The following is a 17,886-nucleotide window of genomic DNA, read 5'->3' as shown; positions in this document are numbered from 1 at the left end:
GGACGGGCGGAGGGCAGGAGACAGCGAGGGAGGCTCGGCCCCCACCGGAGAGGCGGGCCCGGTCCGGCCTCGGGGCCCGCCGGCTCCCCCTGCCGATAGGAGGCGGCTCGGGGGGCAGCGCGCAGGTGCCCCGGGCGCCATTTCGCTGCCTCGCGGCCTCTCACAGCCGCTCGGAGCAGAGGTGGGTCTCCAACTCGCGCTCTTCCATCGTTCAAACCCCATCAGGCGAAGCTATTTCTGTGGGTTTCCACCTCGATCCTGTCCTTGCCTGTTAAAGAACGTCACTGCACCGCGTGTAGTCGTTTGCAGCGAGGAGAAACTGTTGTGGAATTGCTGTCTGCCCTTTGCTTTCAAGGAAGAATCAACATTTCAGTCACACGCGTTCAAAACGCAGAGCTCTCCCAGCTCTCCTCATTTAACAAGCACAGAGAGTTTAGCTCAATAGGCTGACTTCATCAGTCCTCAAGCAGAAAACACAGTTTCTTTAGCAATTCTGAACACTAGGATGTTAAAGTCATTAAAGCTACAAACTTAACTAGGCACACTAAAAATGTAATGTTTGTTCTGGAAAACTCCAGTAGTACTTGAAGCCACAATCTTTATATATATATATATTAAACCCACAGAAAACACACATAAGAATCAAAACCTTCATGCCTTGCTTATGAAGGCTGCTATTAGTGCACTCCGCTCTCCACGTTTTTCAACGTTGTGTCCACTCATAGTATGTCTTCATTACATTGTTTAAAAAAGTGATATATGTTTTAAATGTAAACAGTTACTCATAGTGAATATTAGTGCTACTGTTATCTCTCTTCTGAAGGCATTACTGATGTGTACCATTCAAGAAAACTGCACCTTTGTCTTCAGCTGTCTGAAGACTCTGGGTTTCAGCAGTAAGGGAAACCAGCTGTATTTATAAAGTAGCCATGCTCACTTGGCAAATCCCAGCTAATAAGTAACATGTGAAACTCTTACCACAGGAAGGCTACACTTTCTTCCACAAACTATTCAGTTTATTGTTACAAATAAAAGCAGGCTGGATTCTGCTAGCTTACCTGTTTCCTTCAGTTGTCTTTTCAAAACCATTTTTAATTAAAAAAAAAAAAAAAAAAAAACTCAGAAGAAATACTAAACTAGAAATAGGCTATATGCCAAGAAGAAGGAAAAAATGGAGTCAAACAACCAAACCCGACAGTAGCAAAGTGCAGAGTTCATTTTAGAGAGCACTGTGTAAAGGTTGTTTGCTGCAACTGCCATTTTCTGTGCTCCAATCTATCTACTTTAAAATAATTAGATAAGTCATCTACTTTATTTTCTTCTTGCAGAAGCAGTTACACAAATCTTTTTATTTTAGTATGACACTTATAAGTGTTATGGACAATAAAATTGGGATATTGAAGTGCCTGATGAGAATCACATAGACGTTAATTTAAGTTTAGGAACTCTAAAAACATGGTCTACATTGTCAAGAGCTTCCCAGAGCAGAGCAATGGCCCATTAGAGCAAAGCACCAAAAACTTAATTTGTTAATTCAATTCAAGGGTCACTGTGCAGATCTGCTAGTGTCTCAAGGTACAGAATAACATGTCATTTATCCTGTAATGTGCTATGTCTGAACCGCAACCTGGAAGTGAAGCAATACTTGATAGCTAATCTCTGTTGCATAGGAAGTCGTAACTGAGGAGGCACAGAAAAAGGACTGACCGTTGATTGTATCCACCATATATGGCATTCTTAACAGCAATTTCACACACAAACACACACACCCAATAGTTCTGCTGAAATCTGCTTTGATTCAACAATAGGCTTTTTTGTTCCTTTGTTTGTTCTCCTGGAGCTGGGGTACTCAAAGGGATCAGGTCAGTAGGGAGACCATGTGAACTCTAAGGAGTTACAGTAGTATCTATAAAGTAATTACTGGTTTAGGGCTCCTTTTCAGATTATAAAACCTACCTTAACTATTTGAAAAGTGACAGTAAATTCAAACCTTAAATTCCCCATATCAAGTTAGGGTCCCATTTGAGATCTTTCATCAAACTTTATACCTGTTATATAGCAGCAAGTATCTTGTTAGTAATCTGGCTGTGCCATAAAACAGGCCTGAAATTACTATAATCTTGTTGTAGAGTGAGGATCACCAAACTCTAAGCAAGTTTCGCAGCTTTTTTCCAGAAGGTAAGTCTAAAGCTGCTTGAGCCAGAAGGATGCTCCTGGAGCAAATCTCGTGACCATCCCTCCTTACTGTGCTTGGCTTGCCCTGCAGAGCAGTCTCTGTGAACTGGATCCCTTTCAAATAAAGATAAAACAGAAGATTCAGTCTGAGAAAGCAGCTGGTATGCCCCAGTCACTGATGTGTATTCAGGACAGACAAGCTAATCTGGAACAGAACTCAAAAACGCATGTTTTGTAGATGTTGATTCCTCAGCACTGTTCTGTGCTCTATAGACCTGCTACACTGGGGTCTCCTACCTGCTGGCGTAGATGAAGCCAGAGAACCAAGTTACAAGCACCAGCAGCATTTATTAGTTTGAGTTCTGCTCCATGCTTACTGATTAAGAGTAGTTGTTAAAACTGGTTGTCCTATGGAAGTGAAAGACATTTTTTTCTGTCACAGCTGCTGTTTAAACACTGCTCTTCAGACAGCTGTTGACATCTAGCTCAATTGTACCTCAGTGACATGGATAACCATGTCAGGTGAGCGAGGGCAGACAGCAGAGCTGGGCCTGCTGTAATCCAGAAGCAGTGCTTGAACTGCATTCTTCAGGTGAGGCCAGGCACAAGTGGACAAATAGCTATGATTCAAGACTCCACCGTATCTTAGCATCTGAAGGTACATTAAGAAAACATGGCTGTACACCCCTCCAATTTCAGCTGTAGATATTAAGTTTCCCCAAACCAGATGTTTGCTTCATGAAAAAAAAATAAAAATAAAAAAAAAAAATCTCTTTTTAGGTATATGGGTACTCCATCCTTTTGGGCTGCTGGTAGAAAAAGATGGCAATGGAAGCAGGTAGCATGGGCACAATCAAACAAGCTCTTTCTACACTATGTTTTTCCTTCTAATTAATTCATTTACTCCATGTTTTATGCATAGACAGTACAATTAAACTGTGAACATTGCAAGGCTGTTACTACTTCTTTCTGCAGACATCATTGGATGTGACAAAGTGAGCCAGCACTCAGCTGAAATAGGGCTCAGTCCCTCCCTACTCCTTAGTCAACCTACTGCATTTTTCTTCTCAGTTCTTTTAAGTACACCCCGACTAGATCATAGCCTCAAATTTGGCTTTATTGGTCTGGGGCTGGTTGTAGCCTTTGGCTGAGGAGTAAGGCCTGTGATCAAACCTCTGTGATTACAGTGAAGATGTGCTCTGGAACCTTCCCTGTACCAAAGGTTCCCTACCAAACAGGCTCCTAAGCATACTGCAGCAATAGCCATCTTAACTGCCTCATCAGACTGGACATATGGTGCTTTCTTTTTTCCCTCCTGTAAGAAACTAAGGGGGATGATCTGGATAAGACTGGTATTACTGTGGCTCACAACTTGGTTTCCTCCATTGTTATCTGGATGGTAGAAAAGTTTTAAGATAGACTTAGCTTAGATAATGTCATAGGGAGATTACTGCCTGCAACTCACCCTTCTTTCCCTAAATCCTCATGCTGCACTGAGTGCTTATTTATGGTATTGTGTTTTTAAAACAGCAGCTCAAGCATACAGAGGATGAAATTCCACCTTGTGTCAGTGCCTCCACTTTGATCTACTGAAGTGCATGTTATTTCTGCAACTTTGATCTAGTGTGATGGACTGTAAAGCAATAGCTAAAGTCACGGTATACATTGTGTACAACAGTCAACATTTCTTCCACATTCTTGCATTTGCCTCTGAAACCATGTACAATATGATTAAAACAAGGATGCAAACGTATGAACAGTCTTGCTTCAGTATATACAATCACATCTCATTAGCTTCAGCATAAGCTACTAGACAGCTTCTTAAATACATATGCAGGACAATTGGATTTTTCCATTCCCGCCTCCACACAGTTCACAGTCAGGGCATTATGTGCAGTAGAAGCAGGAAAGCCGAGCTATGGTTGTCATTTGCTGAGATACTGCAAAAATGCATTGCTGACATAAGTGGATACAACTCTGTTTTACCAGAGCAGGAACTGTGTGTACTCAGCGTGCTGAAATTCAGGCCACTTAGGTACTATGGGCCTACGTCCCCCAGCTTTGCCTTAAAAACTGGGCTCAAAAGAAATTCCCAAATCAAAGTCCAGTAATAATGCTGAATAGTTAGCTACCTCATCACCTACAAAATCCAAACAATAACAAGGAAAGAAAACAAGTAAAGGCATGGGAGGAGCCCAACAGGCTGTGCACCTGCTGTTTAAGCACTGTGCAGATTCCAGACTGTGCTGTGATCTGCCAGTCGTTGTTGGCATGGATTGTAATCTGGCTAGTCCTGAACATCTGTGTATGGTATATCAGGTTTCATTTCATTTAAAAATAAATAAATAAATAAATAAAATAAAAGACAAGTTACACAGTGGAATTCCAATCCTTGTAGTCTAATGTATAGCAATATACTATATTCTCAAATCAAATCTGGTTCTGCAAATTTTCCATAGACTCAGTTCATACCCTCATACCTTACTTAAAAAAAATATATATTTTTTTTTATCAGTGATAACAAGTGGATTTAGTTCAGCACAGGTGAACATTCAAGTAAGTACCCCACAAAAAGAATATTCATCAGCCTGTGACATTATGATCAGCTCTGCAATTCCCATTGGAGCATGAAATCACTTTAAACATCCTTTAGTTTCTATAGGACAGCAGTTGTCTATGCTAGAGGCCACATCCAGCAACCTAGAGAACACAAAATTATCATGCAGCTGCTGATACAGACATATCCGGACAAGGAGATAATTCACCCTTGAAGTCCAGAAGAGCAAGATAAAAGCAAAAGACACACACATACAGAATATATTCTTAGTTTGACTCAACAACAGTCTTTTTCTCAGATACAGCTGACAAAATAATCTGCAAAAAGAAAGTGTTCTACGGAAAACTTCATAACAGAAGTTTTAACATTTTTGAGTTACAGGCAGACAAATACTGGATGAAAATAGTTTAAAAGTTACAGTAATTTTCACATCACCACTAATTAAAACATCATTTAGTAAAAAAAAGATAAAATTTGTAAAAATGTATCTATATCTAACACACAACCTATCAGAGGAAAAAAAACATTGTGTATCTTACACAGTTAAAATAAATTCACTATGACTTGTTTTGCTAATTGCTCTGCTGTTTTAGGCTATTTAGGGAAATATTTCTGTTAGCACTGCAAGGAAATTACACAATTTAAATTCAAGTGTGTAACACTAATGCAGCAACAGTTGGAGGTGTTTGGCTTAGTTTAATTTAACCAATTGCTAATATTAATACTACATACTTTTTTAAAATTTGCTGTAAAAATGAGTTTGCCCTGTTCCAATTTTTTCATATTTATCTGTTATATAATTGTGAGTAGAAAGAGTTTGAGGCATGTGCCTTCATCTCTGCTTAGAAGACCTCGAATATGTAAATACTCCACTGTTGCTTTATTAGGTTTGCTTTCCCCATTTGAGTCTTAATAATTCAGCTTCCCTAGGACATATGCTTCAAATAAGCTTGGAAGTTGCTCTGTATAAAGATACAGGAATATCTATATTCAAACAACTAACTAATAAAGTTAAAAGAATAAAATTATCATCAGCAACTTACTCTAAAAGAAATTTTATGCAGCAGCACTTTCACAGGTTACGTAAGTTTAGAAGAGAGGAGTCTTCTGTAATGATCACAGAAAGAAGGATTAATTTGTTTTGTAATGCATATGGAAACAAGGAAACAAAGATTTTTTGCTTCATTTTGTCCCCTGCAACACTACAGGTTTTAACTATTCTTCTTGCCCTTCAAGAGAACAGCTGCATTAGAAACACTTCAAAACTGGAACCGTTCAACAGTGACTGAGATGGATTTGTACCAAAGTGCTCTTTATTTATGTCGACCATTATGCATCACCAGCACATCACTTTACATGTACAAAACTGCAGTCTTCAGTTATATATGGAAGAGATTGTTCAGCTAGTCTTCAGTAATAACATTATTAATCAGTTGCTAATTAATTTGAAGTGGAAAAACATTGTAAAAGATCACGTCTCCAGTTTCTCTGCAACCTAGCATCAAGAATAGCAGGAATTAGTGATGCATACTGCATGAGAATAGGTATGGGTGTAGTGGTATGATCAGGTTTTTTTTTTTTTTTCTTTTTTTCTTTAAATCTAAAATAAAGCTACACATGGAGCTATAAGTCATGCCCAGGCTCAGTCACTATGCAGTATGTAATCTACAAAACTTTCGTATCTTATCTTATGAGTTTTGTTCAGACAGCCTCATACCTGCAGAATACTGACCTATGTCCATTCCAATTCCTTATTAAAAGCACTGCATGTGTTTTTGACCAAGCCTTTGGGCTTCACAATGTGCCCAACATCGAGTTATGCCAAGGGGGGAGGAAGGAAGAAGCTTTACGTTTAAGCCTTCAGAGCATCGCTCCATCAGAAGATCGATTTGCAGCCACCATGGCATGCCAATGGAGATCTTTCTGTGCCAAAAGAAGTGCTTTGTCCTCTAGATATCGAAGGTAGCCACCTATAGTTACAGAAAGGATGCACAAGCCCTTAACTCTGACCAGCAGGGAAATTTAGGACAACTGAGTGCAGATCCTGCCAATTTCTACCAGTTCGGACTGTGCTTTAAGTCTCATTGCAAAGCCTCAGTTAGAAAAAGGATCACTTCGGGGTATCCAACAAGAAGAACAGTTTTAATTTTTTTTTTTTTTTTAAATATACCATAGGACTACACAGTTCAACTGTCAATCATCTCAATCATGGACCCTAAAATTCAGGCCTCGGCTCCTAGCGTGAAGATTTGGGAATTTGAAAGCAGGGGTCTTCCTCTCACATAAGGCCTCGCCATCTAAGAAGGCCACGTTGCATCTTACAATAAAATTGTGGATCCTAAAAATAGGGAATTGTTCCTTGGAAATGGCAGCCTGCTCTGTAGGACTGACGTGTAAGCAAGAACAATCCTGTAAAAAGGAGGGTTTATCCTTTCAATCAAGGCCTTGGAGCCCAAGGAAGAGGCTTTCTGCCCTAATACGTCATGCTGAGGCCTAAGAAGAATGCTTTGGGCCCTGATAATGAGAGCCTGGGTCCAAAAACAGAGGGTGTAGGTGATAAAAAGGCAGCTTTGGATCCCAACTATAGGCTCTCTTGTCCTGAAAACGTCCTGAAAGCTGGGTGCTTAAGAACAAAGCTGTGGTCTATAAAGAGGAGCCTTGGTGCCATGCCTGTATGCTTCTTAGCTGCAAGGAAAAGGTGAGAAAAAGGTTTTGGATCCGCAAAAGATGCTCTTAGCCCTGATGTGAAGGGATTATAGGGGGAAAATGAGACATTAGGCCCTAAAAATGAGGTTTTGTTTCCTCAGATATGGGCTTTTCTGTGTGCCCAGAGCATCCCAAAGGCCCTGCTGGCTGCTGGCAGCTGGTCACAGGTTTGGTGGCTCCAATGGGGCCTCCTGGGGCTGAATAGCTGCTGGGGGAAACTGCTGTCGGCCGCTGTGCTTCAGAAGAGCTGGCCTCTGGAGGGAAGCCACTTGGAGACTCTCTCCCCAGTGCTACAGCGCCTGGCTGTCCTCGTGCAGCCTGGCAGCATCCCAAAAGGACGCTCAGTGCTGGCCAGAGTCAGAGGGGGCAGATCCTTCCTTCCTCCGGGCAAATGGTGAAGTGGAGAAAGGCAGCACTCCAGCACGCCCCTGCTGTCCCAACAGGGTGCTGGTTTTCCTCAGGTGGGCAGCCGAGTTCCAGCACGGCCGCTCTCTCCCTGCCCCTCCTCCAAGAGGCAGGGGAAGAAAATACGACAGACACATGGAGCTCAAGGGTTGAGATAAGCATGGTTTAATTAAAGGGAAAAGGGAGAGGGAGGAAAAAAATGAAGGGACGGGCAGGGCAGGAAGGGCAGGGCAGGGCAGGGCAGGGCAGGGCAGGGAAGGGAAGAAAATGGGGGAGACCGCGTGAAAAGCCAGAGAGAGGGCAAAAGAGCGAGGCCCCCAGGCGTGGGGCGTGTGCGCAGAGCTGCGCTCCAGGGAGGGCTGCACAGTGCCCCTGGGGCTGGGGAGGCACAGCCTGCGTGTAGCTGAGGATGCTGCTGGCCAGCTCTGATGGCAACGAGGAGGAGGAGGACACTTTCCGCGCTGAGGGCGGGTGGCCCAGTGGAGCTGCGGCTGTGCCATCCCTGGCAGCGTCCCAGGCCAAAGCGGAGAGTTCAAGGAGGAGGTCATCCTCGTCCTTCCCTGGGTCTAAGTCGATTTCGGCTTCCAGTCTGCCTCCTGAGATTTCCCAAAGTAGCTTCTCAAAATCTTCATCCGCAGATAAGGGCGCGTTCCCTGTGGAACTCAGCCGGCGTGTCCGTGCCTCTTCTAGCTGGGAAGAAGCTGAGGTCGAGGTCTCGAGATCGATCTCCATCTGCTCCTCAAATCTTTCCGGGCTTCCAAGACGCACTTCAGGTCTTGGGAGAGCAAGAAACAACAATCAGGATATGCCATTTCTTAACGGGAAATCCCTTTCCTGCAAACCGGCTCTTAAAACTGTAGGCAAGCCCTCCTACGCTTCAATCTTACACAGGGATTGTTATCAATCAACCCAGGGCTACATTTAGAGCCCGATGTGTTACCAGGTACATTTTTCAGTCTGGGGGTTTATCTGTGAAGCCAGGGCACCTGGAGTTGAGGTGGCATTCTTGAGGACCAAAAGGCAGAGGACACTGCTCATCATCTATCACCTCACGAGGAAGTAGAACTTCACCTCATCCTCGTTCAAGTATTCAGACAACCCAAGAAGTCACTGGAAAGCTGTGCTGACTTGCAGCATTTAAAGAAAGCCTAATTAAGCAATCCTGCTAGCTGCTAGAAAGTGGTTTCAGGTGACTTACTCCTTTGATGGATTTTGGCTTCAATTATCTCAGAACCCCCATTTTTTCCCACATGTGACAGAACTGATGTTTCCCTGGGGATATACACTGATTGAGAAAAAGAACAAGTTGGGGTTGTCACCTGTTTGGGGGATTTTCTTCAAGTCTGATGGCTGGGACGTGCTCCGGCACGTCTGAAACACCCTAGAAAGCAGCAAAACAGTATTTATGACACATGGGTAAAAGATTCCTTAATAGCTTTTTCCTCCACACTGCTTCTCCTCTGGCATTGCGGAGCCATGGCCAAAATACAAAACCAAGGTGCTCCTGAAGAAAGTTCACGTTCACCTGGAGGTTACTCATGATCTGGTGTCTTTTAAGAACATGGCATTAATGGACAAAATCCCCCCCACCAGAGAAATCACAGCATCAGAGTACCGGTTAAAGAGTGCCATTCATCTCATAAATACAGAAGGGTTCTACAAGCATCCTGGAGACAGCTACTGGATTTCAAAGGAAACAGAAGGCCTGCAGAACGTTTGAGTTTTCCACCTTTTCAAATAGAGGAGGGTAGAAATTTAACAAGGGATCCATCTCTGCATTAGCCCCTGGCCTTACCATGGCTGCTGTTTTGGCTGGAGGTCCCATCATGTCAGCATCAAAGGCAGTCCCTAGTTCCACAGCTGCTATGGCAGAGGGATAACTCCCAGGTGCCTTACGTTTCAGTGCCTTCTTCTTGGGGAAAGTGACTTTCCCACCCGAAGGCTTCGCAGGTGTCATAAAGTTGGCTAGAGTAAAAGGAAGAGAGAACTGATAGAGTCTTGCTCTGCCTCAGGAAAAATCCAGGTTCTCTTAATCATTTCCACAGTCCTTCTACACAGTTAAATGCATTTGGCCAGCAGAATTACACCGCCATTGCCTGGATTCTCAGGAATGTTTTCCACATAGTAAGCTCTGTCTACCAACAATCCATACAAAGGAACAAAGAAACCGAATAGCTACAGTAAATAATAATCCAGGACAAGGGAAACCTCAGACACATAGCAATCCTAAGTGCAAGCTAGGTTCACAAATATAGACAGCTTTTATATTTAAAGTCCTGCTCCCTCTAGGAAAGGAAAAAGCAGCAGTTATAGTAGGACAAGAGTGTATGAAACTGTTGTACCAGCTTCCTCTCCCTTGCAGTGATGTCCCACAGTTAAGTTGTTCTACAAAGTCCAAATTTGTAGTGTCATTTTCTAGTCTCCCGTTCCTTACCTAACATCTGGCTGGCAGGAAAAGAAACAAACTAAGAAAAAGAAAGTACACCCTTCGCTTCGTAGCATTGCGTGGCAAAATGCACCCAGCCAGAGTTACAGCATGAGAATTGTCATCTTCTGTCTGTATTTCAGAAGACAACCTAAGTAACTCTTAACCTTCAACACTTACTTTTAGCTTCCTGGCCCTGAAATTGAGCTGCCACTTTCCCTGCTGGTTCAGTATTAAAGAAGCCAGCAGTAGATTTGACAGCAGCTTCCTCCTGCCGAAGCTTCTCTTGTTGTTCTCTCTGTTGCCACTTCTCCCACCGTCTCTCTTCAAAGCTCTTCTCTGGACATTTACGAGTTCCACGCTGCTGAGTGGGCTAGAAGGAAAGAAAAGTAGTGCATGAATAGGACAAAAAAAAAAATAAATCCTTGGAGATTTCGTTAAGAAAATCTGATCAGCAATCCCTCCAAAATGGTCTTGATGTGGAACGGCATATTAATATCGTTCAGGTTACTCTTGTTTCTTTTTTTTTCCATAAAATTCTGCCTGTAACAAGAGCCATGCTTTACTATGGACACAGTCTCACATATCTGCAATATCCACTATGGCAAGCTTCTTTAAACAGCTAGGGTGTTCTGCTGTACATCTATTTATCACATTCTTTTTAAGCAGCAGAAAGTCATACAAGTTCCCCTATATAGTGTCCACTGACAGATTGATTTCCTTGAACACAGAACTCTGGCCTTCTGTATTAAATCCTTCATGTCTGACAGATCAAATCAGTAAGAACAAAAAGAATTCCCTCCACGTTAACTGTGTAGATTTCTGCTGGTGCTAACAGGGTTTCTTTGTTGCTGTGGTATAAACAGACTGATTCCAAGTTTGAGGATTACAGAGTTGTCTGGAAATGCTGCTGGCGATAGGATTTAGACTGCACTGCAGCTCCTACCAGGTGCTGAAGGGTAAGAACACACTCAAGAGGGTGGCACACGGTGAGTAACAAAACTTGTCAGAATTATCAGAAATTGTACGAATGTATGTGTGTCTTCACAGAGGACTCACCTGTACATCAGGTACAGAGGAAAGTTTAGGAAAAGGCCGGTTCAATTCCACTGCCTTCTTTTCTTCTTTTTCAGGTGCTTTAAAAAAAGACAAAAAAAAGTTTTGTCAACGGCAGAAATAAAGAAAGCTGGGTACTTGTTTCCTTTGTGCATTTATTTCCTTGTGTCCCATGCGAGAGAGAGAGAAAGGCTACAATGTGCAAGCCATTCAGCATTTATCCATGAAGCAGATCCTGAGCAAACTGAACTTGCTCAATATGGGAAGCACCTCATTGGGGCAGGCATTAAAGCATCTTATTACCTGTTAGTTTTGTGCTCCATAAAGATTTCTGCTCTGCTGGGGCAGGTCCGGGTTGTGCTGAGGGAGCTGGCACATTTCCTTCACTCTGCTGCATCCGCAGAGCTTTCTCACGCTTTATTTCTTCCAAGGTTTTAACACGCACTTCTCCTGGCTTGACTTTTCCTGCCAGCTCCTTCACCTGCCCTTTGCTGGGCCCGGACAGAGCGAGCTGCTTCTTGGACTCACCCTGAATTTTGCTCTTGGTATGGGATTCTCCTGCTTTTTTCTTCTCTTCTACCAAGTGATTATTCTTTTTTTCAGACAAGGCTTCAGAGAAAGTTTTGATGCGACCTGCACGAGCAGCTCTTGCCCCTGCGCTGGAATCCTCAGTTTTACCATGCCCTTCAGCCTCGGCTTTGGCTTGAGTTTCGTGTCTCTGAAGAGCTTTCTCACGACGGATTTCCTCCAGTGTTTTCACATGGATCTCTCCCATTGGCTTAGCAGCCTTCCCTGTCATCATCAAGAAATGAGGAGAAGCACCAACATTTAAAGAGAGTCCAGCAATATTTTAAGTCTCCAAAATTTGTCAGAGCACTAAGGAAAACTAATCTTGAGTGTTCCCAATAATGCATCTTAGAACAATATCCTTAGAACAACATTCTCCTCCTCCTCTGAGCCACTTGTATTTTGAAGACCAGCCCTATCCAGAGAGAACTGCTACACAGAAATGCTGCTTTACTTTATTACTTTTTCAGACTGCATTTCAAATTCCTGTTCCTGGCAGTTGTTCTATTCTAATTGTACGTAACGGTTCACAGAAGCAGCTAAAAACCTTGACAAGGCACAAGTAGAAAATAAACACACACCTAGAGCCAGATTTCTGATAGTGGCTGTCAGAAGAGCTTCAGCACTCAAGCAAGAGGCATCAGTTCTTTGTTTTCGTTTAAATTAGTTTTTAGGGATGTATGAAAGCAGTCCAAGTTCATGGAAAGGAAGGAGGAGAAAGCATATTTAATATCTAGCTGTTACCTCTCTCAGTACTGGTCTGTTTAGGAGGTAATCCCAGCCTGTCCTTCAGAGACTTGGGAACTTGAACTGCAAAACAGAAAAAGAACGAATTAGGGAGGCTGCATAATGTCAACTTCAGGTACACATTTCAAAACAAGACAGGAAAGGTAACTTTGAATCCCAGTGATTACGACCTCAGCCAACATGCAAAAAGAAACATCACTGGAAAAGGACAAACAGAAAGACTAAATACAAAACCCAGGAATCCAATCCAGATGCCCGTTTAGTACCTGTCTCTCTCTTGGGTGCTTTGTCAGCATTTCCCGGAGCCTCTACCTTCTTCCCCAGCCTTTCAGCAAGGCTGCGCTTCACTGGAAGGCTGCTTACATCATCTTCAGAGAAAACAAGGAATATTGTAAGAACTTTTCTTTGCAGGAAGGTTTGAGAACAGTCAACAATAAGCTTCTATTTTTCAAGCATATTTTCATAGAATTGCCTTTCAGCTGCTAAATGATTTTTTTTTTTTTTGCCATTTCTGCAGTCAACACAGATCTCCACTGCAATGTATTTTCCTTTCATACATCAAAAATACTCTTTAATGCAGTCATATATAGAAGGCAGCACCTATGTAACAGCTCATAAAAAGTTCTTACCCGCGGAGGCTTTCCGTTTTCCTTGTCTATCAGCAAGATCTAGTCGAACCACAGGTTCCTCCCCTAAAACAAAAGGGAATTTTTTTTTCTATTTCACAGAAACCAGTAGCCAACAGAAATATTATCCTGTTAGCCCATGTCCAAAAAACCCCAGTCAGACACTGTTTTGACAGCTAAACCACATAAACTCATATTTTAACTATAATTAACATAGAAAAAAAATATTAATAGTCTCAGTGCTTGCTTCAAATTCCAGCTGAGATAGTAGAGAGTGAATCTGAGTCTGCTTGACACCTATACTTTGTGCAGAACAAAGCTGCATAAGCAAGCAGAATATTATTAGGTACATATGCTGAGAAATATTCCTTTCTAAGGTGAATGTCTACGAGTAAAAGTACTTCCACACTTTTTTCCCTTTAAAAGGCATTTGCACAGCTCTAAACAATTTATACACAAACTCCTGTCATACTGTGTCCACACCTGCCACTGTCAGCCTCTTTAATGCTTCAGAAATTGCTTCTTATATAGTACTGTCTTCTACAGCTCTTTCTTCTCGTTACTCTTCTCTTTTTCAGTTACCCCCCTATTTGCATACTGACATTTTTTTTTTTCTCCTGCCACTGCACTTAACCTGAGCACCAAATCTTTCCAGTACAACCAGGGACTTTAAGCATAAAAGCACGTTTTGAACAGAAGGCAGCACCAGAAGGCTAACATGGGTGAATTGTTTTAATTATTGCTTAACCCTTCAGTTTAGGAGTAATGAAATCAAAACAAAAGCGTTCATTATTACCTTTCTTGAAGACAGTGTCACAGTTCTCACCACTGTCCGGACATTTTCCTTTTCTGGAGCAGGAAAAATCATAGAATCAACGGGACAAAGAGAAGATCTTGAAGAACCTTCTGTTCAGAGCAACCAAAACATAAGGAAGTTTACCCAACATAAAAAACTATCACAAAGAACAAAAAACTTTAAATTATTTGTTACTGTCAAAAATACAGCAAGCAGAGCATGTAAATAAGAGAGGTGACTAATTTGCCTCTGGTTGCCCTTTGAACTCCCATTTAGAATACCAGCTGGCTGAGAATCGGGTTGCTTTATGCCCCCAGCTAAAAATGGAAGTCTGTCCCTCAAGCAGCTCCCAGTCACCATCACCTGCCGTGAACAGGATAAGAAAGTAGGGAATATTAACTCACCACTGTGTCTCTTATTTTTTTCCTTCATCTTCTGCGATTTGATTTCCTCAAGTGTTTTTATTCCAAAATTCAGATTGCCCTCTGAAAACAGGAAACAGTTCATGAGACAGGCTTAGAGGCACTCACTGAGGACCACAGGTCCTCAGGCTTCTTAGCACTCAGGAACTTTCTGAAGTATTTCGAATAAAGCCTGTCAACACTCCTCACAAGTGAAAGAGCCATAGAACCAATGGCATTTTGCCCCTCCTTTCATCCTTCAGGGTTAAAAATGTAGTTTTAATTTTAATCCATTTACACGATATTAGATCCCTCTATCATTAGATATGGCTTATCAACAGTGGTTGCAAGGCTGCACGTGCAGCCATTTAAACTCCATGCTGTGGCCCTGTTTTGTTCTCCAAAAGTAAAGAAAAGGAGTTCACCTTTCTGACCCAATGGGCACATGATGGTATTAATGGCAGAAATGAGATCATGGAAATAACCGACTCCATTCAGCACCCCTACATTTTGTTGTGTTTTTACACCACACTGCTTTTGAGTTAACTGTCAAGTTCTTCTGATTTATCCTACTAACGTGCTGGCATACCTTGTTTAGTAGTAGTAGAACTGCCTTTCCGAGTGGAAATCACCCGTAATCCATTTTTGCCTTCCACAGCTGGTTGCTGGACGGGAGTTTTAGTTTCTTCTCCTTCCTCAGAAAGTTGGTCTGAAGGGGAAAAATCTATTCAGTTATGCATAGACCAGGTTGTTCATGATTATGTAGCTCATGCAGTGACACTTCAGCCCATGGTTCATATAAAAAACTTTGTTGCTGTTTTTTGTTGTTGTTGTTGTTGTTGTTTTTGTTTTTGTTTTGTTTTGTTTTGTTTTGTTTGTTTTGTTTTTTTAAACAGCTACACAGACCTGATGAACTCCTAAGTAGAATACACTAGGACAAAACATCTAGGACTCTAGATTCTCTCTGCAGCTTTAACTACTACACAACACATTGCTCTTCAGACAGAAAAAAGAAATTTCCTTCCTAGTTTCACATAGAACTTTACACAACAGACCAGCTAAAGCCAGGAGTGGTTCTAAGCTTTCCTCCAGCGTTTCAGGTTCTGTCCACTGAAGGCCAGACAAAGCCACCAGTGACCTGGCCAGACTGCCTGCCCTATCGCTAGTCAGACCTCAGGTCATCTGTGATTTATACATTCATTTACAGCACAGATTCCTTCAAGAACCAAAGATTTAACACATTCATTTACAGCACAAATTCCTTCAAGAACCAAAGATTTAACACATTCATTTACAGCACAAATTCCTTCAAGAACCAAAGATTTAACACATTCATTTACAGCACAGATTCCTTCAAGAACCAAAGATTTAACACATTCATTTACAGCACAAATTCCTTCAAGAACCAAAGATTTACACAATCATTTACAGCACAAATTCCTTCCAAGAACCAAAACATGCTCACCATCATCATCTTCATCAACATCTGCAGCATTGATTACAACTGGAGGGTGTGTAGGGCTTGGGACATTTTCAGAGTTTTCCACTTTCGTCACCCCCTTAGCTGTGGAGAGGGATTTGACTGGACAGAAAGTTTGTTTTGCTGCAGTGACATCTGAGCCACTTTCAAATCATCGTCCGCGGACTCAGGCGGACTTGGCAGTGTAGCTAGAGGAAGAGGAGGATCATCGGTAATATGGCAGTTTAAAACTTTGACCACAATGCAAAGAGATGGTAGCAAAGGCAGATAACCCACACAGACAACGAATTCAGCATCTCCTTTTGCCCATCCCATCACTGCTTACACCGTGAACAATGACTTCCCTTCGAACAACAACACATCTCCCTACCACCCAGCAAAAGAGGAAACAACAGGAAGCAAACTGCAAGGCAAACATCACACAAAGCAAAGAGGAGCTGAGCACGAAAGCAGAAAAACACCAGCAGTACACTCGGTGCAGTACACCTATGACTGCAGACCTTTTCCTGCACTCACAAATGAACAGTTACCTGATGCCCCCTACAGGATTGGCACCCACTAAGTAATACTCAAAATTCTTCAGCGCTTAAAGACAAAGGACCTAAACTCACTCTTGCTTGGTGGTAAGAATTGTCCATCGATGTAACGTCCCTTTGCATGATGAAAAGCACAGTTGGCTTTCTGACAGCCTCCCGGCTGGTTCTCCCAGTAGCAAGGAATCTCACTGCGCTTTTTTTGAAGACAGAAAGAAAGAAAAGCTCGTGATAACATGCACCTGAGGCTTGCAAAGAGATGCACAGCTCCAGATCATGACAGCTGTCACAACACAGTGCTGAAACATCATTCCAAAGGTCAGTTTCTCAGTTAAGTGTAGTATTTCTGGGCATATTCACAAAGTTTGCATAAGCTGTAACCACTATGCACATTTAGATTTGTCATCATTCAGTTTGAGAAGACAGGCACGCTCAGACAGCAGTTGAGGGTGGGTTAAACTAATACACCTAGGATTATACTAGGATTATTCAGAGGGAAAAAGAACATCTGAAATTGCCTAGGTTAACCCTGTCTAGAACTACTTCTTGGAGACTTAGTTCTGCTGCACCTTTAACTTTCCCCACTTCCTACCCCAGGCAGCTAGAACAGCGTTATCTGAAGGACTGTGGGTCAGAAGAGACCTGATAGTTCATTAGAACAGCCTGTTTATTACCCCCCTGCTCCAGCAGGTTTTAGCAGTCTATTTAACAGCTGTTCTGTATATGTTGAGAAAACTGTCAGCATCTAATAAAACAAAAATAAAAATATCTTGCTAAGACATACCTAAGGCATTGATTTTATTTCCCTCTGCTTCTTCCCACCCCCTCTCTTGGTAACAGAAAACAGTATGATTTTGAAGCAAACGAATCTATCCTGCAAAAGCACAATCAGTACACCTACGGCACTGAAAAATGCTTTTGTTGATTTATTTTGAGAACACATCGTTAGGCACTCACGTCAATTTCCATGTGTCTGAATCGGCAGACATTCCTGAAACAACCACCCTCCTGCCACAGCTTGCAGACCGTCTCATTGCCCAGAGCAGCTTCGCAGTGGCGGTAGGCACATTTGTCTCCCTGGAACCAAAAGGAAACCGACAAGGAAAATAGAGTACAGCCTCAAAAATGGCCATGCTGCTGCCTAATGGTGCTACAACTGAATTCAGAATCTATCTGGTTCTCAAGTTAACCGAAGACCAGTGTGCTTCCTCCTCCTAATCTACTCCTTCCTGAAAAAAAGGGGAAAAAAAAGCAAAGCAAAGGAAAGCCAGCCATACCTTGGTACAGGTAGAATAGAAATAGAAGTAGCAATCGTCTCCTTGTTTAGACATGCCGACGAGTTCTGCTAACAAGCTCGGGTTCTCTCCACAGGGACTTCCTCTGCTCTTGGAGAGAGCTGTCTTCACCCTTGC

General features: G+C 42.4%; 1 protein-coding gene across 1 annotated transcript; it reads right to left on the bottom strand.

Moving 5' to 3' along the window:
* Window positions 1-7,313: 7,313 nt before the first annotated feature.
* LOC311213059 (zinc finger CCCH domain-containing protein 11A-like) lies at window positions 7,314-17,805 on the bottom strand (the record flags this gene model as incomplete). Its single annotated transcript, XM_084292881.1, is given in 18 exon segments — window positions 7,314-7,417; window positions 8,209-8,618; window positions 9,163-9,224; window positions 9,639-9,808; window positions 10,449-10,641; window positions 11,328-11,392; window positions 11,628-12,116; window positions 12,636-12,701; window positions 12,905-13,006; window positions 13,268-13,331; window positions 14,061-14,170; window positions 14,465-14,545; window positions 15,051-15,170; window positions 15,927-16,016; window positions 16,019-16,129; window positions 16,553-16,676; window positions 17,432-17,551; window positions 17,752-17,805. Coding segments are annotated over 18 exon segments (2,535 nt in total).
* Window positions 17,806-17,886: the final 81 nt, after the last annotated feature.

Source organism: Netta rufina, assembly GCF_964035555.1.
Source record: "Netta rufina genome assembly, chromosome: 10".
In the NCBI taxonomy this organism is placed as follows: domain Eukaryota; kingdom Metazoa; phylum Chordata; class Aves; order Anseriformes; family Anatidae; genus Netta; species Netta rufina.
This window is presented reverse-complemented; position numbering and strand designations above follow the sequence as displayed.